We start from the raw sequence: 24,954 nt of genomic DNA, 5'->3' as shown, positions 1-24,954 counted from the left end.
ATCACCGGTTTGGATCCAGTGCTAGTCGGTATAGGCATGCAGCAATTCTCCAAAAAGGGCCATATTTTGGACTTTAAGATACCCACCCTACACACACTCAGATCATATATAATTTGAAAGCTTATTTTATGTACATTTAGATGAGGTATGATGTGGAGCTGTTAAGTCATGCTTTAAGACGGTATTGCTGTGAAACAATAATATCCAAAGTGAGAGAGCATCATTTGTGCACAGTTCCAGAAACACTGCATCATGACAGTTTTACTGTTTGTTAATTTCAACCCCTTAATTTTTGCATGGGCAAAGGGGTTTGTTTTGTTTTTTTCCAGAAATGATTAGGCTGTTTAGCATGTGGCAAAAATGGCAAATATCAACATGTTACAATATACTTGCATGAAATGTTTTCACATCACATATTTTTAATTGTCAAAAGTGCCTTGCAAGTGATTATGATCGTTTTTAACATTTTCAATTAATAGTTGCTGACCAGATCAGTCTCACACTGAAGATTGTGCACCAGCAGGAATAGCTTGTGTGCCCATTGTTTGTACTGCATAGTGAGTAGCTATGACTGAATGTGAATTCCTATTGTAATGCTTTTCCATTTGTAAGCTTTTCTACAGACACTGTTGCATCTAGTCTGTCTGTTAGAAGTTTTTAATTTGTAATTGCCTGTTCATTTAGTACAGCCTTTGAAATATTCTGAAAACTAGCTTTTTAATTCAATGACACTTATGCACAGGTCAGGATTAGTGTTATAGACGACAATACACGGCTTCATATTGGGCTTCAATCAAAGTGCTCGCTAAACAAAAATGGCAATTTTGATACTACCATATAGATCTATTTTAAATCTAATTTAGTACAAGTCTGCATACTTGTATAAAATGAAAAATAGTGGTAGTCATGGTGGTAATGCTAGCAATATACTTTGGAAATTTTATGTCTACATTTTTACCCTGTGGTGTTTTATTGCATGCATTGAGAAATTGTGGGGAGATGCCAGATTGTTAGACCTTCTTGTTGATTCTGATGTGCATGCAGCTTGTACTGCGGGTCAAATGCTTGCTAATAGAGCACAGTTGGATCGCTTATGTGGCTTGACTAGCATTTGAGGCTCTGAGTGCTCTGAAACGTTATTCATTTGCTAAATGGTGTGAGCTAAATGGAGGTACTCATGTAGTTCCAGCATTAGTCTGGCAAATGTTGACTGACACTCAAAAGGTGTTTGAGTCTGAAGACACTGAGTCGTTAAGGCATTTCATTAAAGAGCATGATGATGCTGTTACTCAGCATATGCTACCACTACTGGAGGAATATCAGTCATGGGGGCGTATCCAGCCTCCCACATTCAAGTTCTGGGATCATTTTTTCCAGGTTATGCAGATACTACTTCTAAATGTGTCTGCTGAGCAAGCGGGTGATTGGAAACTTCACCTACATACACAGCACGCCATGCTTCCATATGTCTTTACTGCAGACAGGCCCAACTATGCCAGATAGATACCAATCTACATTCTTGATATATTAAATCTCTTGGGGCTGAGTGGGGTTTGAGCACCCCCAGGCAAAGAAAAAAGTCAGCACCTGTAAGGGCTCAAACCTGGAAGCTCAAACTGAAAGAATCCATGAGCTAAGAGCATGCAACAAAGACACAACAGTGTAAATCAGTGATGCCATGGATGTCATGCAAATGATGGTTGGAGACAAATTCCGCACTTTTGATGAATTGGCTGCTGAGTACTTGAGGCAGGTCCTAAAAGGATTTGACAAAGTTAATTCTATAATCAAAGTCTTTGCTAGATATGACAACAATAACTCTGTGAAAACTAAAGGAGTACTTGTGGCACCTTAGAGACTAACAAATTTATTTGAGCATAAGCTTTCGTGAACTACAGCTCACATCATCGGATGCATTCAGTGGAAAATACAGTGGGGAGATTTATATACATAGAGAACATGAAACAATGGGTGTTACCATACACACTGTAACAAGATAAGCTATTACCAGCAGGACAGTGGGGTGGGAATAGGTATTGTTTCATATTCTCTGTGTATATATAAAGCCTGCTGCAGTTTCCACGATATGCATCTGATGAAGTGAGCTGTAGCTCACGAAAGCTTATGCTCTAATAAATTGGTTAGTCTCTAAGGTGCCACAAGTACTCCTTTTCTTTTTGCGAATACAGACAAACACGGCTGTTACTCTGAAACCTGTAACAAGAGAGTGATCACTTAAGGTGAGCTATTACCAGCAGGAGAGCTATTACCAGCATGGTCCATCTTACTGGGAGTGAGGCAGTCTGTGCTGTAAGGGAGTCTAACACATCAGTTCTTGAACTTGGTCTTAAGAAGGAAGGTGAATTTTTTTCAACTATAAAAGGAAACAAATAAAGCTCCCTGACTCACTATTTATTTGTTTCCTACTCTGCAACAAAAGTGCATCCATCTGAAGCTCTGCACATCCTTTATAATCTCTTAAAAAACACTTCTGATAAACAGACCCAGTCAATTTCTCCTAGATCATAATACTCTTGGAATGATATAAATGTAAGAAAAATGTACTAAATCTCACCAACAGAAATGCCATCAGGGTTCCTCCACCACTGCAGACTTGTCTCACTTATCTCCTTATGGACCAGGTTTACTGGATCATTAGTGAATAGTGGTAAGAAATGGACTGTGGGAAATTCACAAGCAGCCTTGTCCTTGTTAACTGGTAACAAATGTCCATTATCAACAGAAAGTGAAGCTAAGGGCTGGATCCAAAGTGTGTTGATGTCAATGGAAAAGCTTCCATTAACTTCAATGGGCTTTAGATCAGGGCTGAAAAGAAGAAACGGGAACACCTAGGGGACAAAAGAGAGAAATGTATGGATGGTGTTTAAATATATTTCATTGCTTCTCCTTTTAGTTCAATTGTTCGCTCTCTAATGTATTAGATTTTATTTTTCTCAGGATTCTCTCCCCCTTTTTTAATGTACAGCTGGAAATTTTTTGGCTCTTCAGTATAGGGGAATAAAAATACCACATGGCTGATAACCTTTCTGCAAGGCCTTTGTGAGAAAAATTGTTACAGAAAAAAAGATGCATTGCCCAAGTAAGGTACTGTGAGATGCAGAATGCACTACAATAAACAGGAAAATACATCTTGTATTTCTCTGGTCACTTTTTGCCTCACATTTATCTACACTGTGAAACTGTTGGTAATGTACACAAAAATCATCTCAGGTGTATATAGATAAGAGCCCTGTGCATGGCTAACCACAGTGGGGTCTGAACACCAAATTCACAGAATGATATAGCAGTGATGAAAACTTGGCTGTGTTAATAGCGATGCCTGCTTTCATGCCAGCATCTCTGCCCCTGAAAAACATGTGAACAAGCACTATGAGGGTATAATAGTAGACAGGCATCTAGAAGGGATGGAAGAGAGATTTAGCAAGGAAACAAAGAGAACCCCATTGCTACAAATGTAGCTGTCCCACAGTAATCAAACTAATCCTTCCATGGTAAGAGCTGGCTCTTCATCACATTTCCTGCCCTTGAATGAGTTTGTATGTGACAGGTGCCCTGCTGCACTCAGATATCACTTCTACAAGAATAGCCCCTAGGTTCCAAGAGCATGAAGACACAATTTAGGGTATCCATGAGGCTGCTCTATATTGCATTGGAGCTGAGCAGGTCCATCAGATTGAGAGGAGGATTATAGGCACCTTTGCACCCCTTCAGTTCTTGCATAATGTGCAGCTCGGGCAGACATAAGAACATAACAGCTGCCATACTGGATCAGACTAAGGTCCATCTTGCCCAGTGTCCTGTCTCCAACAGTGGCCCATACAAAGCTTCAGGGGGAGTGTGCAGAACAGGGCAATTATGGAGTGATCCACCTATCTTCCACTTCTGGCATTCAGAGGTTTAGGGTTGCACCGAGCATAGGGTTGCGTCCCTGACCATCTTGGCTGATAGCCATTGCTGGATCTTTCCTCCATTAACTTATTCAGTTATTTTTTGAACCCATTATACTTTTGGCCATCACAATATCCCATGGCAATGAGTTCTACAGGTTAGTTGTGTGAAAAACTACTACTACTTGTTTATATTTAACCTGCTGCCTGTTCATTTCACCAGGTGACCTCTGGTTTTTGTATTGTGTGAAAACATAACACATCTCTATTCACTTTTTCCACCCCATTCATGACTTTAGACTTCTATCACATCCCCCTTTAGTTGGCTCTTTTCTAAGCTGAGTAGGCCTAATCTTTTTAGTCTTTCCTGATATGGAAGTCATTCCATATCCCTGATCATCTTTGTTGTCCTTCTTTGAACTTTTCCAGTTACCCTATATCCTTTGTGAGATGGGATGACCAGAACTGGACACAATATTCAAGGTGTGGGTGTATCATGGATTTATATAATGGCACTCTAATATGTTCTGTCTTATTTTGTGTCCCTTTCCTAATAGTTCCTAACATTCTGTTAGTCTTTTTGACTGCTGCTGTACACTGAACAGAAGTTTTCAGCGAACTATCCATGTGACTCCAAGATCTCTTTTTTGTATGTAATAGCTCATTTAGACCTCATCATGGTATATGTATAGTTGGGATTATATTTTCCAACATGCCTTACTTTGCACTTGAATTTCAACTTTGAATTTCATCTCCCATTTTGTTGCCCAGTCACCCAGTTTTGTGAGATTCCTCTGCAAGACCTTGCAGTCAGCTTTTTGGACTTAATTATCTTGAAAAATTTTGTATTGCCTGCACATTTTGCCACTTCGCTATTCACCTCCTTTTCCAGATCATTAAGGAATATGTTGAACAGCACAGGTCCCAGTACAGATCCTTGCAGTCCCACTGTTCCCATCTCTCCATTACTATCCTGTGTTTCTTATCTGATTATTGGTCCCAGTTTCCAGAGATGAAAGGCTATTATACTAACTCACTGCTCTACCTTGTCATCCCCCACACCAACTATTACTATTAATGTTCAGAGACTCTTTCTGTGAGTTGCACAATAAATTATCTACTTTGCTAAATAGAGTGAGCTAAATCCTGATCCTGCTCTGGAGCATATACAAGTTTTGTCTTTTTCTTCACTGGGATCAACATTTGTTTTCAGTGGGTATATACTGTGTGTTAAAATTTCTTTTCCAGCTTTGAGGACAATCAGATTTTTAAAATAATAAACAGACTACTCAAGGGAAGCTGGAACCATTGTCACCAGTGAGTCAAATTTTGTAATAGCCTCTTGTGTTGTTACTGCAGACTCATCAGTATACCTTCTTTTTTTCTTTCTCTGTTTTCTTTTTCATTTTCTTGCTATCTCTGAGTTTCACTTTCATTTCACGTTTCCCTCAGACACTTCAGTTTCATTTCTGTTTCTCTATGCTTGTGCCCTCCCATTTTGTTCCTGTTCTCTCTCCCTGAGCCACTGGAATATTTTCACATTCCCTTTTCTTTCACTGACTTTCAATCTCTTTCATGCTGTTTCATTTTCTTATTCTCTTCCTCTTCCTCAAACTTGGTTTCTCTCTCTTTTTCCATTTCTGTGGTTTTCTGCTTTTCCTTAAGTGCTACATTTTAAAACAGAACCCAATAACAATTTGGGATACTCCTGGACTAAGAGAGGCTGGGGTAATCAATGGAATGTGAGCATGTTTAAAGTTAAGCACATCTGTCCTGAACAGGGAGGGATTTAAACACATGCTTAAGTGCTTTCCCAAATCAGGGACGATGGGTGTGTCCACACAGCATATAGCAGTGAGCTGCCCAGCCTGGGTCGACAGACTCAGACTCGCAGGGATCACGCCAGCTCTCTAAAAATAGTTTGGATGTCTCAGCTTGGGCTGGAGCTTGGGCTCTGAAGCCCATCCCCCTCCCTACGCTTCGGCGCTCAAGCCACAGCTTCAAAGTGCTGTCTGTACATCTCTTTTTAGTGTGCTAACACAAGCCCCACTACTTCAACTCTGTCAGCCTGGGCTGGGAGGCTCATTGCCACAAGCTGTGTACGCGCACCCGAAATGACTAATGACCAGCTATCCAGTCCACCATGTATATATGTAGTTCATCATCTAGTAGTAGATTTATGAATGGGTAAGTTTTGGGTGAATCGTCTCGCCACCCCACACCCTCACGCCCCTCCCCCCCCAAAGTGTTTTACTACTTTTCCCATCAAATTGTTGTGTTTGGAATTGTCATACCTCAGGTTCATATTGTATCTTATTAATTATTGAGGTATCAAAGATTTATTTCTATACTGAAGTACTTATTTCTACTAGTTATATAAATGTGGGCCTGATCCTGCAGTTTTCACTCGGGCAAAACACCCACTGAAGTTATTAAGCGGTGAGTTCAGGCCCTGTTTTTGCCTTATTATTTCTAATTTGGCACATTATGCTATGTTCTGTAATGTTTTTTTAAATCATCACACTGAAAATATGAGAACCAAAAATGTAAACACTACATTGTATATAAATAATCACATCAGCCTAAATTTTTAAGTGATCTAATAAAATTCCAGAACAATGATTTCACAATGACAACATAAGGAAATTACCATAGTGTTATGGTACCTGGATTGACTAAAGAATATATTTGTTGGACCCAAGCTCTGGGTCTGGCCAAGCTCTTATCAATGTAGAACCTAAGAGGGAGAGGGATACAAAAGCACCTATATACCACCTTTAAACCCTACTCAACTCCCAGATCCTGGAACCAGTCAAAGAGCTGTTCTTCCACCAAGAGATCATACCGCAGTGCCCTGTTCATTTCCGCTTCTCTGCTACATCCCTTATATCAAGAGCAGCTGCAAGGGTGGCTGCCACAGGGCTGCTGATACCAGCTCTGTCACTGGAGCATTCCCCTATGTAATGGGAACTCTTCAGCTAGCCACTTAGGTTAGCATTAAGTCCACTTTTCACCACTGGACTGGGCCAAAGCTGTCAGGATATATCTTTGACTATACAGAATACAAAAGTTTGTTTTCTATAAAGTGAAATGAACCTATTTGCCTAGTAAATATAATAGAGAGATACTTTGGCTTATAACTAACACTCAGCTCTGAACAAATATTCTGTGGCAAGTCTGAATGATGTTTATAAAATTACTGTAATTTGCATGACATTTACTTAGGTGTTTAATAAATAAGTTCTTTCATTATTGCAGGATAAGCTTCTGCAAGGATAAATAAGGCTTTTTAATATTAGCATTCTATACTTTGTAATTATAAGCAGTTTGAGGGTGCTGTTTTGCATCCTTCCAATTAAAATATATTATATTCTTCACTATGTTGTTTTGCAAGTCAAGGATTTAATTTTGTTCTCACTTACAATTACACCAGTTTTACCACCAGTATGTGGAAACAGAAGCAGGAGCTTTTTAGACCAGGGTTTCTCAACCCATGGGTCAGGACTCAAAATTGAGTAGCCAGAATGTTTCAAATGTTTCATGGCAGCTCCTGTTCCACAGTCTCCTTGCTCCAGGCACTGCAAGAGTTGAGGTCCCAGCCAGCAACACTCAGGTTTGGCTCAGCTGTCATGATGACAAGAGTCTGGGTAGACCAAATTTGAGTGAGTGGCACTGCAACTCCATGAGCCAGGTCACAACTTCACCCACACAAATTTGGTCTAGTCAGGAGTGCGGGGCCAAACCTGAGTAGCACTATAACCCTGGAGGTTGCAATGCCCAGAGTGGAAAGCAAAGCTCAGCCAGCCCCACAGCACAGGAACTGCCCCTGGGGGGTGAGTGCCAGGCAGGACCCAACCCTAACCACAGGGCAGGATCTGACTGAAAGCACCCCAGGGCAGGGCCAGCAGGGCAGCAGGGATGGAACATCATCTCCACCCCTGACTCATCTCAACAGGCCACCCATCCTGTCTGGGTTGGGTGGGTCACAATCAAAAAATTGGAGTGGGGAGGCACGTGACCCCCCAACCCCATGCCTCCCCATTTGTTGCCTCTGGTAGGGGGTGCAAATAATGCTTGCTCATCCCAGGTGCTAAAATGTCTAGTTATGGCTCTGCCCCAGGGCCTCCACCGCCAGAGTATTTACTGGGTCGTGACAGGCCATAAATATTTACAAATAGGTACAGAGCCAAAAAAAGGTTGAGAACCACTGTTTTAGACAACACAAAGTACTGCCTGATCTTACATAAAAACACTGAATTATAATATTTGGCAATAACAGATGGGAACAATATAATGGCTTTTATTTTAGTCTGATTTTCCTTGTTTATTTAAAGCATATTCTTCAGGTTTTTTACCATGATTTTATACTGTAGTATAAAATATAAAATAATTTGCCATTAGAACTTGTCCCCACATGACATTAAGGCCAAGAGCTCAGTAAGATTTTTTAAAAAGGATTAGGCATTTTTAATAAGTAATAGATTGAATTACATTAGCTATGACACATTTTATAAAGGATATAAACAACTGTGCTTCTGAACCTAGCAATGTTCTGTTCTCTGAATGGATAGATGTTCATACCCCAATCCTTTAAACTACTCCATGCAGATGAACTCCTGTGCCGGGGCAGAGCCCCACTAAAGTCAATGTGAAACTCCATGTGGGCCCAAGAATCTTTTTCTGTAATAAGAGCTACCACACATAGAGTTAATCAGGGATAGCTAATCAGGAATAATGTCATGTGTAGTCATGTTTCGTATTGGGCATTATACTAATACTTTGCACTTCTACAGAGTCTTTCAGACAAAGATATCATAGGGTTTTAAAACAAATGATTATGCTTCAATTAACTAACGCCTCTGAGCAGCAGGTGTGTAATGAAGAATCACAAAGCAAAACCTCTTTGGATTTCCTTAACAAATACTCAACTTTTATTTAAAAATGAAATGGTTTACAAGGGATGCCGAAGATCAAACAGTAGTGTAACCAGCTTCCTAAAAGCTACTCTCCTCCACTGCTTTCAAGCTGTGCTGCTCAGTCTGCAGTGTGAGTAATTAAATGCAGGTGCGGACCAGGATATTAGCTGTACCAATGCATCATCTCCCTGTCTGTTTCCTGGTGCTTCTACCGGTAGGAGTACCTGATGCAATAACGGTTAGATTCACAGAGGGACTAATGTGTTACAACACTCAGAGTGGCAGTGCCTAACTTTTGGGTAGCTTGCCATGCAATGGAAACCGTATCCCTGAGTCAGGTGCTTCAGCTTTCTAAACAATGCTTAGGGAGAGCTGAGCATTTAAAAATGGGATCCACAAAAGCAAGCCAGCAAGCTGAGTGAGGAGTCGCATAAGCTAGTCAATAGGAAATGCTGAGAAGAAGGATGTGACCTAAATCCCCCACCCCTCTTAGGGAGCCTATCTCTGCTTGGGATTCTCAGCCATGACCCCTTTCTAGGAGTTAAGGCCCAGATCCTCAACAGTATTTCAGCTCCTAACTCCCTTTGAAATCAATATGCTTAAATACCAGGGGATCTGGGCCTAGGTGCCTAAACTGTTGGGGGAGAAAGGCAGGGCTTGAGGACTCCTTTATAGTCCTTAGCCCGGGGGAGGGGTAGGAGAGGCCAGTTCAGTTTCAGCCTCTGCCTCCTGAGAAGGGATTTGAAGGTAGGTCTCCCCCACTCAGGTGTGCCCCCTCCCCTAGAGAGCCGTCCTCACACTCCTATGGCCCAAAGCATATTGAACCACGGTGGAAGGGAACAGCAGCGATGCTGAAATACGATGGTTGATTGTTATTACCCCCATTTACAGAGGGCTGGCATGAAGCAGAGCGGTTCAGCGTGCACTCAAAAAATCAGGTACAGAGCCCGGAATTGAGGCCAGGAGCGTTGTCCCCCAGAGGCACACAGCTGAGGCTCCTCTCCCCAGGCAGCCTGGGGTTATTGCATGCCAAAAACAGGCTTCCTGGCTACGGCTGGGGTTTCATGCTCTGTTCTGTAACACACCCCAGCGCGCAGCAGGGACAGGGATGGAGCAGCCGTGTGACCCGCCCGCCCCACCAGCGGGCTACAGCGAGACCCTTCCCCGCCCTCTTTCACCCTAAACACGGGGCCTGTTTAGGACCCAGCGGAAGCCGGGCGCGGGAGGTCGTAGAAAGGAACGGACTGACGTAAGCGGCAGGGCCACCAAGTTGCCCGCTGATAGGCTAATACGGGGCGTTCCGAGCTTCTCCCCGCCCCTCCAGCCTCCAGGCCGCGTTCAGTCCGCGCCGGCGAGTGGCGGAGAAAAGAGCGTCCGGGCCTCGCGCCGCGCACGCACTGAGGCGGGGGCGCGCTGGGAACCGACACGATCCGCCCCGGAGCCGCCGGCGGCGGCGGAACCCTCCCCCCTCCCGCGCCGCGCGGCCAGGGCAGCAGCATGCGCGGCTCCCCCGGGCGCGCCCGCCGCTGAGCCCCGCCCGCCGCCGCCGGGGCCTCTCGGATGCTCGAGGCCCCTCCGGGCTGAGGATGCTGAAGATGAAGCTGCCGCTGAAACAGACGAGCCACCGGGCGGAGGAGGCGGCGGGGATGGGGCTGAAGGAGCCGGGTAACCGGGACTGTCACCTCCAGCTGCAGCAGGTGCCCCGGCCGCCTCCCCGAGGCGGGGCGTCGGCGGGGTGCGGGCGGGAGCGCCCCAACCAGCTGCCTGGCTTGGGCCCGGGCCCTGGGCCGCCGCCGGCTCCTGCCGCGGGCGTGGCGGCCGCCCGCACGGACAAGGAGACGGTGTACGAGTGGTTCGGCCTAGTGCTGGGCTCGGCGCAGCGGCTGGAGTTCATGGTGGGGCTGCTGGACTTGTGCAACCCGCTGGAGCTGCGCTTCCTGGGCTCCTGCCTGGAGGACCTGGCCCGCAAGGACTACCACTGCCTGCGCGACGCCGAGGCCAAGGCCAACGGGCTCAGCGACCCCGGGCAGCTCGGAGACTTCCGAGACCCGGCCGTGCGCTCCAAGCTCATCGTCTACCTGGCGCTGCTGGGCTCCGAGAACCGAGAGGCCGCCGGCCGCCTCCACTGCCTGCTGCCCCAGGTGGGCTCTGTCCTGAAGAGCTGCGGGGCTCGGGTGCTGGAGGAGGATGGGCCCGAGGAAGACATGGAAGGGCCTGGAGAAAACGGCCAGGCCCTCCCTGTTGAGAGCCTGGGCTTCGGGGCGCAGGAGGAGCTACTGTTGCTGTTCACTATGGCTTCTCTGCACCCCGCCTTTTCCTTCCACCAGCGGGTCACCCTGAGGGAGCATCTGGAGCGGCTGCGGAGGGCCCTCTGTGGGGACCAGGAGGAGGATGCTGCCTTCGGCCCTGCAGCTCAGGTACCAAAACTCCCACCCCAGTTTCCAGGCAGCGTCCTATCCCCCCTTCCCATGTGCTGTCTTGGGCTCTCCTCTCCCTTTTGCCATCATCCCAGATAGTAAAGTTGCTTCTTCTCCCATCCTAACCCCCATGCTGCTATGTGGGAGGCTGCTGCTGTAGGAATTTCCCCTTGTGACATAATAATGCCCGAAGGTGGTTCTGGGAGGAAAGGGGATTCTCCCTGGTAGTTGTGTTCAGTGCTGACTGCAGCCTATACTAACAGGGTGCAAAACAGCACTGGTGCAGTCCAGTGGGCTCTTTATACACCCCTGGAGTATAAGTCACCACCATAAATTATACTTATGATCCACTTAAACTGTGGCTAATAACATCTAAACCTCTGGCCCCCTTTTGAAAAGGTTACTGCTAGAAGAGATTGCAGATAGGCTCTAGTGATATGTCCAGTATGTTGTAGAAACTGATTGTCCAAATGCCAGTGTGAATGTTGGCAAGAGATGTGGCTTTTTAGTGGGACAGTGGGTTCTGTGTCGGACTCGGACACTTGAATTTACAGGGATCGGGGTATAAAGCCATGTCTATGTTGGAGACTATGCAGGTATAGCTATGCTGGGACAACACCGTAGTGTAGATGCATCTTATGCCCATGGAAGGAGTTTTTCTGTCAGTGTAGGAACACCATCTTCCCAAAGAAAATTGTGTACATTGACAGAAGTAGTTTTGCCATGACATAGCTGCATCTACCCTAGGGGTTATGTTAGCATGGCTATGTCAATCGGGGTTGTGGTTTTTTCACACTCCTGACTGAGTTAATTATGTCAACCTAAATTATAGACCAAGCCTAAGACTGGCCTCCAAACAGCAACATTCTGTAAGTTACATTATGAGTGGATAGTGGTCGTTTTACTATGTGAGCAAATGAAAATGTCAAAACTAGAATTTGTGTTCAAAGTGGACAGCTTAATGTCCTAGATGGGACACTTGTTGCTGCATTGATGGTTATGCATGGTAATAAAAGACTTTCACTTAATGGCACAAGTCCTCTTTCCATAAGAATCAGCTGTCAAACTCAGAATTTCACTAGGTAGCCTTAATTTATGCTCTGTGTTCTTGAATGCTTTTTAAAACTTTTGTAACAATTTCCCCTTATTGATTTGACAGTACCATCTTTTTATGGGTCTACAGCTTTTAGTCTCCAGATGGCTCCTTGCTTAAGAGGAACAAAGGGTGTGGGTAGTTTATCTTTGCAACATGTTCCATGTATAGAAATGATCTTATGTTAGGTTTTTCTCTGTAGGAGTAACGAAATATTAGTGTTTCATGACTACCTACAACACCATCGATATGCAGCCACCTGTGGGATGGGATAAGAAGGCAGCAGTCAGGCAAAAAACTTTCATGGCATGCTGAATAAAAGAATAAGCAGGACACCAAGGCCAACTCTTATGCAGTGTGTCTTAGGATATTTAAGAACCAGATGGGCATCAATTTTTAAGATTTCATACATCTTAAGTAAACACTCAACTGTGGCTTTAAATTATTCAGTTGGCAGGTCAGCAGCGGAGAGTGGATGTTCTGATGCTGACATCTTAATAATGAATTCACGTGAGCTGTAAAATAAAGTAGGGAAGATGAGATTTGTCTTATTTTGGCCAATTCATTTGCATCAAGTCTAGCTATAACAAAGACTTGCCAGGATTCACTATGTGGGGGGAGAGGGTTATGGTAAGTTAGCTGACAACTCTTTCTGTTGGGTGTGAAATGCTGGTAAGTAGACCTACTTTTCCCAATAGAAATTAGAAGATAGTAAACAGTTATGACTAGGTGAAGTGCCACAGATAGCACTAGAGGCTTAACCAGAGCATTGTTAGGATTCTTATTGACAATGGCCCAGGTCCACAACAGTGCCTAGGCACCTAAACCGTGGACTAGGGTGCCCAAGTTCCAGTATCGGCTCCACATCTACAAAACTCCTGGCAAACCATGTAGGTGCTTGTGTTTCTGCCACTGGGCATGCATGCTGTTCCCGCCCTCTGAATGTCCAGGTGCCTGTCTCCCAGCCTGTGCCCCAGAGTGATTCACAAACCTGGGGAAGATAGGGGTGTTTGCTGGCCTGAGCAGTTTGTGGGACTTGATCCAGTAGGCATGCTTGAGGCTGCCTAGCAGATTGGATCTCATGCAAAATGTGGCCACCGGAGAAGGTGATATTGGTGATGCCCACCTTTATAACTCTTAGTTCAGTGGTTAGACACTCAGCTGAGATGTGGGAGACCCAGATTCAATTTCTCCCTCTGTTGTAGGGGGTGAGAGTATTTGAACAGGGATCTCCTGTGTCTGAGTGCTCTAACCACTGAGCTTTGGGATAGTTGTGGGGCTCCCTCAGTCTTCCTTCTGTTTATCCACTGTGGAACTGCTCCAAGAATGAGATTGATTGGAGCATAGGGACTTGGCCCTGGGTCTCCCATCTCCGAGGTGGATGCCCTAATCACAGGTGTAGTCACTGTGCTCTGTTTAATATTCAAGTTTTTATCCATATTAGATCCTTTGGGCCAGAGAGAGGGAGAATTCATTGTATAGGGACCTGGGTACTTAACTTGGCTTTGTGGATCGCTGTGTTCACATGATTTTCTTGGGCCTTAGATGCTGTGATGCTCAGCATTGTAATGTTCAAGTCCTGTTGTGGAGTGTACCCATAGAAGCTATTCTGTATAATAGTGTAGCTTAAAAGCTGTAGTTAAAAAGCCCCCACTTTGTTTGCATAGTCTATTCACATAAACCGTGCTATGTAGAATGCACTGATAGCCAAATCCGCTTGGCTCACCCTACGGGTCACTTTCTTTAGCCTACACAGAATTGAAGTTCTGCATCACCTTTCCCCCCCAGTTTTTATTATAATCATATACCACAGAGCACTTCCTGGGATTGCCTGGCTGGGAAAAGTGGGTGGATGGTCCTTGCCTAAAAATGCTGTCGGTTCCCAATCAAATAGCTTGCAGTTAAACCAGGGAAGGCAGTGTGGTTGGAGACATGGGTCTGCCATTGATTTGCTGTGTGGCCTTGAGCGAGTAACTTGACCTGTAGGTCCCAATTTACAAATGGGAGGTAAATACCCTTCCTATCTCACAAGGGAGTCATAGGTTTGTCTGGTTTCAGAGTAGCAGCTGTGTTAGTCTGTATTGGCAAAAAGAAAAGGAGTACTTGTGGCACCTTAGAGACTAACCAATTTATTTGAGCATAAGCTTTTGTGAGCTGCAGCTCACTTCACCTCTTCTAGTAGGAGAGGTGCTAATTAGTGAAAATGTAAGGGAACATGTGCATGCTTGGTTTTATAAGCTCCTGGAGGTAGTGTTTCCAGTAGTTTGTGCAGGGAGTTTCTAGAGTGTTAGTTCCTGCCAGTTAGTTCCACTGCTGCAGTCATTCAGCTTGTCAGTTACACGTGGGAGCCCCAGTGGCAGGTGTTTTACCTCTGATCCTTTATCCTAGTGGTGGAAAGCTACAACCATGACCCGTCCAAAACTACTTTTCCCAGGACTACCGGGGTAGACGTCTCTGGGGGGCGGGAAGGCCTAGTAGTACCAGAGTGGAGAAGTGTAGACGCTTCAGTTGCCACACAGTGGGAGGACCTGCCAAGGGACAGGATCGCTGCTGTCTGAGGAGACGTGCTGGGAGGAGCCCGATCTTCACCACCCGGCTGCCCTAGAGGCCCTGCCTCTGGGGGAGGGGAAGGACCTTTTAGATGCGGGGAGGGAGGTGACATGGGGGAAGTGCTTCCTTCTCCTGTGCGTGGAGGGGACACCCTTTTGCCCCCGTGTTTCTGTGGAGGAGACTCGCACTGCCCTGTCGCCTTGGTGGGGGGGCAGAGAGAGTAAATCGGTCATTGTGCCTTCCCGCCCCGATTCAAAATGGCGGCTGCGGAACCGACCCTCCCTGTCACGTGACTTCGGGCCTGCCCTGGGGGCGGAGTCTCCATTCATTACATAACGAATGTGACGGGTCTGGTTAATTCTGACGGGCCCCGGCGTCTCGCGCGCTTGCAGTTTGCGCGCTGCTGGGATGTGGGAGGGAGCGGTGAAAACCCTGCAGCAGAGGGCGCCGGCCGTTGGGATTGGGGCACGCGACCAGCCAATAGGAGGGCGCAGTGTCCGCGCGTGCAGGTCGGTTTTTCGGAGTGAGGAGAGCGACGATAAATCGCGAGGCGGGGACAAGATGTAAGGGGAGTTCGCGAGCGTAAAGACGATGACCTGCCCCGCCCCCTCCAAGGACTGCGTCAGAGACTGGAGCCGGTGGGGCGAGGGGCGGGCAGAGATTTTCCTCAGCCGCCCTCAGCTCTGCGCTCCTTTGTCGCCGGCCTCTCCCCTGAGTCCCGCGTGTCACCGTCGCGCCCCGCTGGCGTAGAGGGACACAGCCCTGCAGCAGGGCCCGCGTCTAAAGCGCTGATCCCGCCCGATCCAGCTGCCGGGCTGTGTTCAGCAAGTGCAACGGGGTCTGTTCCCTTTGTCTCCCAAGCGCCTTGTCCCGCCCGCCCTGAGTTGTCTCCCTCGGCCACCTCCGTGTGTGCAGAGCCCTGTCAGGATAGCAGGCTGCAGCCTCTCCTAACCTGGCTCATGCTCACTGGTATCTAAGCATAGAAATACAGACAGGGACAACCCACGGACAGCCCCCAAGGACTAGAATAGAAACCTCCACTGTTCAAAAAAGAATCAAATTTTGCTGTCCTAATAACAGGTTTTGAAATGAAACCTTGTATTTAGGGTTGGCAGAATTAAATTTTTATCTTTCTGTCGTTTTGAGGGGTAATATCAACACTTGAAAGCATTTTTTGATTATCATTTTATATTTTCACAATTGCAGGAAATTATGGGTGATCAGACAATTATGTAATCACTGTAGACATTCAAACAGTTAGTTTTGTTACTATAAACACATTGTCAGCATCACATGTCAAAATCTAAAAGTATATATCCTTGTCAAACATCAGTATTACTGAGGATCTTGCTTTGAGAGGTACCTTTAACATGCAGTACAATGAAAGTACTTTGCTCATTCTGTTCTTTTCTGTGAAGGTTCTTTTACTTTATACCTCACTTTTTACATTTGCCAATGAAGAAAGCAAGGGATAACTTTGCACTGCAAAATTAGCCCATAGAAATCACTGCCATAGATAGCTGAGTAGGTGAGCAGAGTTTTAAAAAAATTGGTATATTTAGAAAATATATTCATCATTATCCCTGTAAGCCTGTCGTCTTCTTATTAGAAGCCAAAAATAAAATTATTAAAACCTCCTATATGTTAATCTTGTAATAAAATCAGTTTTACTGGCAAATAGGACAAATGGTAGTGAGAACTTATCACATATATGTACTGTGCCAACCAGCTTTTAAGAACAAGATGGATAGATCAGTCCTCACGTTTCTTGACTACCATTTACAGCTTGAGATGAGACTAGCTCATCAACGTTCTTTCTTACACTTGACATTTCAGGTTTTGAATAAATTAGTATAAGAAGTGAAGGCACTTCAGTCAAAAACACTTCTAATAAAAAAAAATTTCTAGTGCTTTTTGTCAGTGATCTCAAAGTGCTTCAGTCTTCAGTGTATTTATTCTCACAACAGCTTTGTGAGACAGGGAAGTGTTTATCCCCATTTTACAGCTGAGAAAATGAGGCACAGAGGCTAAGTGACTTGTTCAAAGTCCCACACACAGTTGCTGCAGGAGCAGGTAATTGGACTTGGGGCGATCTTGGTTCTAAACTAGTGCCCTAACCACTGAATAGTCTTTTCCCTTATAATGCAATAAAACAAAGCATTTACAGACTCCTGATTACTCTAGAAAAACATCTTGAAAATATTACCACCATTGGTCATGGTAGAAAACTTCAAGGTAGCACTACAGTGGGTTTACACCTATTGATTGACTTCATTTATTTGTTTGCACCAGTAAACAAGTAGTCTGGAAAAGCTGCTCTCTTGTTCTGAAATGAGTTATGGATTGGCAGCTGCCTGTCATAACAGTATATTTTTTCTATAATTGGTCATTTAGCCTGGTACTTTGATGATGCGGGCATACAATTTTACTTAATCTAACTTCTTTAGTTTCTCTTCCCATCTCTCTTTTTTTTTTAAAGAAAAAATTAAACCTGCAGAACATTGACAAAAGAATTTATATGCAAGTTTCATTAAAAGGCAGAGTGGTTCGCTAAATATAAATGCATGTAATGTCGGCTAACCTGTAACACTGCAAGCATAAACATACAAGTTTACAGTAGTAATTTCATAGTTAAGATTATAATCGGATTTTATTAAATTCAACTTTGATCCCTTTTTCTCCCAACTCCTCAGAAAACCTGTTTAACTCTCTTGCATTTTGGTCTACTTCCAACTGAAACCTTACAAAGTTGAGGTTTTCATTTTGTTGGCATATTGTAATTTAAAAACTGTCTGAAAACTTGTTCTTGTTGACAGCAGCTTCTTATAAAGGTAGTAGGCATGGGGGTTATTTTTGGAATTGCATTCGTATTACATTGCAATGCGTTTGTCGTCTGAGGATTCAAGCTTAATATTGTCAGCCTTATGGCATTTGAATTCCACAGGCCTAGTCTGTGGACTTGAAAGTCTGGAAATGAACCAGTCAAGCTGAATTTGCTCTGATTTTGATTTTTTGCAGTTCGTGCCTGTAGCTATAGCAGGGATAGTCAATTATTTTTTTTGTAAAGATCCAAATTTCTTTGTCAAGGTATAGTCAACATCCAGACTCTAGAGCAAAAGGGGGGAAAAAAAGGAGAGAAAAAAAGTAAATACAAAGATTTCAAGGTCCTTTCCAAAAGCATCTGGTGGCTGGGATTTGGCCTGTGGTCCGCCTATTGACAACCTTGAGCAATAGTTTTATGAAGAGGTAGGTACGGTGTGTCTCCTTGAGCAAAGAGATACAGGGCAGCTAGTCCTTTAATCATGCTCTTTCGTGATGTGCTGCTTTGGAGATCCAGAGAGTTGGAGCAGTTGAAACTGCTTCTCCCTGGATTCACAGGGTATTGAGGCTGTTGAACAAACTTGAGGATAAATAAACAGGCTGGATTTATGGTTGAAGCATGGGAGAGGGACTTGAGACATCTGAGTTCAGGCCAGGCTCTGCGACAGACTGTGACATGGGGCATTTAATCTCTGCCATGGTTCCCTATCTGCAAAAGGGCAATAATACTTCCTTTTTCTTGCCTGTTTAGACTATAAGCTCTTTGGGGCAAGGACTGCATTTTATGTGTACAGCATTTAATACAACAGGTTGGTTGTGTTTTCAAGGTGCTGTAATTCACACAGTCAAAAATGAATGTGTATCAGGTAATTTTTAGTAGCTGAATAAAACATTCATTTAAGAAGCTGCAAATAATGGCTTGTTTGAATGTTTTATTGCAATAAAAAAAGCTTGTCAAAAATTCAGTTAGTGTTGTGTGGAATCTCAACTCTGAATGTGTATTAATGCTCATAATCTATCCAAAAACATCTTCATCTATTTTTACAATATAGACCACAAACTCCATACTTTACATACCATTCTACAAAAACATCTATTGCTATCGCTATCATACATCAAATTGAGTAACAAAACATAGGGTTTATTTAATGGAACTTTCAACTAATCTTTGCTGTGAATTGGCCATTAAAATTAATCAAATTAATTTTAGCAAATATTGACCTATTCCTCTTCAGACAATGTTTTTTCAGGACCTAAAATGACCATTTCAGCACCTTGATGTGATCTGAAATAATTCTAACTAGCATATATGGTAAGCAGGGTTTAGTCTAGGTTCCCAAATATTTAATGAGGATTGATTAATGACAGTACTAGAGCTAAGATTGTTTAGTTAAATAGAAGTTCTTGAAAATCCTGGTACTCTGAGAGGTGCTATGATTAGCTGGCTTAAGGAACCACTTTCAGAAAATTCCTGTAAGCCAATTTGTAAACAAATAAATGAATGGCTTCTATTTACAGATTATTTTGCTTAACAAGTTACAGCAAAACACAACACCGTTTCCGTGGCTAATCTTCAGTGATTTATAAGAAAGCAAGATACTGGTGCTTAATTCCCTTAGAATCTAAGGGAGTTTTTGTTTTGAGCAAGTAAAAAAATAAACAAGCCAGTTGCCACTACACTACACGTACAGTTGATGTGTACTGCCAGACGCATCTACATAGGTACTTATCACTTGTATATCTTTCTGAAACTGGTTTAAATTGGAAGAATAGAAAGGTCAGTGTGTATTGACACTCTCTTTTTTTACATGGTTTTTGTGTAGTCTACTGACTTTACATTTCAGGCAAACTAGTTTTTTTGTTTTTGTTTTTTTCCTGGTATAGCTTCTTACATACTGGAGTGCAAAACACCATGGCTCCTTCACCATGACCCTGACTCATGTGCCTCTGGAAAAGAGCACCATTTCTGGATAATAGTCCTCAGGCTCTAAGAAGGCGCTAATGGTGTCTGTAGAGGGTAGGTTAGTACTAAACTGAATGTGGTACCCATGGGGAAACTGTACATCTTAGTAAATCGCTTTAACTATAGTAGTTTTGAGGGTATGGTGATTTTAAAAAAAACAGTAGACAGTAAAGAAGGTGAGTAGTCTGGCATGAGTTGGTCTGTTTCAACAAGGGGTAAAAAATGGAATACAAAGAGGCTGGGTAAGTGACTAGTGTAGATAGACTAATGAGAACAATATAACCTTTCCCCTCCACAAAACTTCTATTACTTCCAAAACACTAGTAAGCTAATACGATACTTGTGTTTTAAAAAAGTTCTTGTAGACAGTGTGGGGCTCTGCTGATGGACAGCAGAAAAGGTTTCACAGAGCAGTATTAGATTGGCTATATCTCAGACCCTTGCAGCTATGGAGTTCCCATAATTAAACCATTGTCGGATATACTAAGGCCTTGTCTACACTACTGCAGTATGTCGACCTTAGTTATGCTATTCCAGCTACGTGAATAATGTAGCTGGAATCAACATAGCTTAGGTCGACTTACTGCGGTGTCTGCATAGCACTGCATTGACAAGAGATGCTCTCCCGTTGACTCTCCTTAATCTTCTTGATCCAGTGGAGTACTGGAATCGACCAGAGAGCACACTTTGTGGTCGATTTAGCGTGTCTTTGCTATACCTGCTAAATCGATCCCTGCTGCATCGATCACAGCAGCGTTGATTCCTGGTAAGTGTAGACATGGCCTCAGTTTCCTTCGTACTGGCTCAGACAGAGACCAGGTGTTTTCAATGAGGGCATAGTTGGACAGTACCTCTACCCTGACATGAGTATCTCCTCTCCTTTCGGGGTCTGGTTTTCCTACAGTGTGCCCCTAGTCGTATACAGGGTCTTAAGTCCTTTATGCTATCCGCTTATCCTTTACAAGCTCAGGTCTCTGGTAAGAGCTGTGGTGGTGACCACCTATGAGTTCAATATCTCCTGTTCCCTTTCCCCAATCCTTAAATCCCATGCTCTCTCCTATGCTGAGGTGAATTGAGAAATTGTTTTTTAGACAAGCTTCTAGCTCCACATTTCTTTTCTATTAAAGAGATGTTAAAGCATTAAAAAATCAAAACAATACAAGCTAATTCTTCAAATAGCTGTACTTTAAGAGGAAGAGAGCTAACTGTCAGATTAAGGTCTTAAGTATGCCTCATGATAGACTGTATTAAGGGAATATGTTGTAGTATATTTTGTCACAAATTGTAGTATGTGAATATCTTGGGTCTGACATGTAAGCAGAAAGCCAGTTCCTGCTCTGCTGGGTTTTTTAGGTCAATTTTAGAAAATGCTATTAAATGCAGAAAGTCCCAGCTTTCTAAAATGAATGGTGCTATAGCTTTTTTCACTCAAGCTCATGGTTTTAAAGTAACAGACTATTTTATTATAGGAAACAACAAATTAGGCAGCTCTTCCAAAACGTTAATATAGAGTCATTCTGCTGCATGCGGTCAAGCTAACTTTTGTATCTACTTTTTGTATCTGGCAAAGCATTTGGCTATAGCTTAAACAGGACCTAGTTAGTAATTTTCTGGCAGCTGCATTGATCTTTTGAAAGTTGGGTCCAGGTCTTTAGTTGGATGACAGCAAGAAGGCATTTTCAGTTCTGCCAAAATGCATGCTAAAAATTGTCAGTTCAAATAGCTTGCTCAACTTCATCCATAGTTCTGGCCCTACCAATTTCACAGCTGTGAAGGACTGTGAAATAAGCTCTTCCCCATGAAATCTGATTTCCTCATTGCTGCTGGGAGCGTTCCAGTGAGGGGGCTCCTAGCTGTAAGTCTGGGATGGGGAGGGAGAGGACTTGTCCTTCCTCTGCACAGCTGCTCTAGCTTTCAGGGGGAGATCAGACCCACCTTGGAGTGCCTGCCTCCCGTCTGCTGCAGGAAGCTCTAGCCTCGGAGATTCCTGCAGCTGGAGGAGACTTGTGGAGGTGAGTCGGATATTCCCCCTGCTCCTGGGAGAGCCCCAGCCAGGAAGCTCTTAGCTGTGAGTCCCTGCTGTGGTGGGGAGGGACAGGACATGGCAGCAGGGGGGTTGGGTGGGAGGAGATCAGACCAACTTCCAGGTACCTTTTGGGTTGGGACCCCCATGGTTACAACACTGAAATTTCAGATATAAAGGGCTCAAAATGTGAAATTGACTAATTTAAAAACCCTCTGGCTGTGAAATTGATCAAAATGACTGTGAATTTGGTAGGGCTCTATCCATAGTATAACTTGCTTTTGTGGGCTTCCGTAAAGTGAACAAAAACATCATAGTTTAGTATCTGGAAACTAACAGTTCTTTGATCTGATAGAATAGTGTGAGACCAGGAATTCAAATTCTAGCACATTATCTCTTTCTGCTTTTAGTTGAAGTAGCTTGACCTCCATCAAAAGTTAGATCTGGTGTTATGTATGGCTGTCCGTTGTATCCAATAATGTCATGGCATATTTGGCAAACCACCTCCGTTTTACTGGAGTAGGGAAGAGGTCTGTTTCAAAATGCCTCTATCTATCCAAAATATTTTTATTTCTAATTGTAGAAAAATTGCAAATAGTAAAGCTGTTAAAATGCCAATTAGTTCAAATACTCCTATTGTGTTCACAATTTATTATAAACCTCTGCAGGCTGAAATTATGGGTGTTTATCAGAGGAGTGGGGTAAGGATTGCAGCTGAATGTTTAAGCATCTGTGCAAAGCATTTTCATGTTCAGAAGACAGTTTTTTTCCTATTAATAGGGATGTCATAAGTTTTAAAACAGAGGTTCCTCAGAGCCTAGTGAAGCTCACCCAAAACAGTCCAAATGCAACAATGATGCATTGGTTTAAATAAACACTGAGTTTCTGTGCCTCTTAGATTCTGTGCAAGACAGGATCAGGGATGCCTTTTGTGGCTTTAACCCACCTTTGTGCTGTTCTGATTCTGGACTGCTTAACAGCCCTTGACATTACTGACAACCATGGGGGGCCTATCTAAGTTACAGCAGCTTGTCCCTGTCTGTAGCACTGCATGGAACCTTGCTTTTGCTGTATCCCTGACATGCCTCCTGTTACAATGTGTGAATGGGTCCTTACCAGACCACTTTGTGTCTTGGGCAAATCCTCTTCTGGATGAATCTAGCGTTTTTAATACTCCTTTATACCACTGTGGTCTTTTCTGCATGCATAAAGAGGCCATGGCAGGGGGTGAACATCTTGCTCTTAGTTTTATATGCATTATGTATACAAACATTTGTAGTGGGAGATTTCATTGTCTGCCTCTGACCAAAAGTGAAGGCTGAAGGAAGCATTTCATACAATTCTGCACACCTATTTTCCCTGGCCTGTAGTACATTGAAATCTCAATATTTGAACTTGACTCTTTTGCTCTCTGCTTATCTGAAGTGGTGGTAACACACCTTAGGAGGTCTTTATTTTGACAACTGTAAATCAGCATTTCAAAGGTACTTACAGCTGATCAGTCACTCTTCTGACTTTCCTGTGTGAATGGCAATTGGAGTGCAACTCTGAATATTAATCAGTTCAGCATGTTGGGCTTCAACACAATGCGTCTTTGGTTCCCTTAAAATGTAGTCTGGAGTTGAATTCCCAGGTACCTCAATTCCAATATCTCAAAATATAAGAGAGCTATCTCAGGATTTTGTAAAAAGCTTACCCTGATAGTGGTCAACATATTTCTTTTACCAGGAGCACAACAATGTTAGTACAGTTAAGAACACTTTATATAAAAAAAAAATATTCATGTGAGAATGACCCTTCCAGAGCTTTTCTGAAGTATTTCTATTCCAGTAAGCTTCTTTTATCCAAGAACAAATTGAAAAGACAAAACGTGTATATATTGACTTCTGATGTGCATTACAACAGATGCTCAAACTTGAGTGAAATGGCCAATCTCAAACTCACTGCCCAGTCTTTCCAGATGCCATACTTGACATTTGATAGTCCCTTTGTTCAGTTCACTTGCCTTAGTTACTGTGTTACTGGAGGCATACAGGTGTTTTATCTCCTAGTTTTAGGGTGACTGGGGCAACTAAGCTGTGTACATATTTTAGTAGCAAAATCATAGCAAAGTAGTACGTGAGGGGTTTATTGTATATGAGAGCATGTTCAGAATTAAGTGAACAAATTACTTAAGTATGCTGCTATGGTTAATGCTAATCTATCACTTACAGTAATTATTACATTTTCCAAGCTTTTCTAAGAAAGGCTAGTGATCTTGAGTGCCCAAGTTGAGACATCTTAAAGGAATCAGACTTTCAGAGGCTAGGTGGACAGCACTTTATTTAAATAAAAGTCCTTTTGAAAATGTGTTGTGTTAAGCACCCAGAAAATTGTGGTATGCTGTCACTAGTCACTTCTTAAAATCTTAGTCTTTGTCAATAGCATGTACTGTGCACCTGTAGGAAAAAATAAATTGCTTGCTTATTTGGTTGTGTTTTTCTGTTAACAGCAGACTCTCAGATTGACAAAATTTGGCCTGCATAATTTCAGGTGGTGGTGGGGTTTTGAGAATATATTGAAGGAACTTCCCCTCTATTTTTCTCCCCCCATATAGAATGACTTTTCCCATAATGACTGCATGCCAAGTAATGAGAATAGTTTGGATCACACCACACCACCTCATGATGGACTTTCGATGGCCTCTCATAGACCTCAGCGGGAAGGTATGTATAAAAAACTTCTAAACAGAATTTTATTTATTCTTTGCATGTTAAATTTAACCTGGTGTTATGGGACTCCTATGTCTTACTCTTCACTCAAATGAGGAATTGACTGGTCCCTAAATGCAGCTGCTTCTGGATCACCTTCACAGCACTCTCCCATCTGGTATGAGCAGAATGACAGGATTGTATAATTGTAGTTAGTTTCCTACTGCTTATATCAGAATGGATAGAGATTAATTGCAGGTGGGTCAAGAAAGAGGCTTACCCCTGAAGCAGAGATGGTTTATTGGGAGGAGGAATATAAACTTAACAGGAACTGACTTTATCCACAGTATTGGTTGCTATAGTGATGCAAAACATTTGTGAATTAAACTGTCGATATTGTAAAGTTGTGACTGTAGTGTTGCTTGCTTGATTCACTCTTCTTACCTAAGACTCATAGACTTTAAGGTCAGAAGGGACCATCACTATCATCTAGTATGGGGTGGCCAAACTGTGGTTCATGCCTCACCCCTCCGGCCCCCCCTGCCATTCTCCACCTACCAGACTGGGGTGGAGC

General features: G+C 43.4%; 1 protein-coding gene across 2 annotated transcripts in view; it reads left to right on the top strand.

The window, feature by feature from the left end:
- The first annotated feature begins 10,156 nt into the window (after positions 1-10,156).
- The window catches only part of ZCCHC2 (zinc finger CCHC-type containing 2), a 73,045-nt gene continuing 58,247 nt past the window's right edge, over positions 10,157-24,954 (top strand). For both annotated transcript variants that reach the window (XM_084621559.1, XM_084621558.1), the window contains exons 1-2: positions 10,157-11,241; positions 24,287-24,395. In XM_084621559.1, the coding sequence (XP_084477685.1) occupies positions 10,411-11,241; positions 24,287-24,395 (940 nt within the window). In that variant the 5' untranslated portion in view covers positions 10,157-10,410. The remainder of the gene's footprint in view (positions 11,242-24,286; positions 24,396-24,954) is intronic.

This window comes from Lepidochelys olivacea (genome assembly GCF_965140295.1).
Source record: "Lepidochelys olivacea isolate rLepOli2 genome assembly, chromosome: 2".
Lineage (NCBI taxonomy): Eukaryota > Metazoa > Chordata > Testudines > Cheloniidae > Lepidochelys > Lepidochelys olivacea.
Note: the sequence above shows the minus strand (reverse complement) of the source record. Positions and strands in the feature narration are given on the sequence as shown.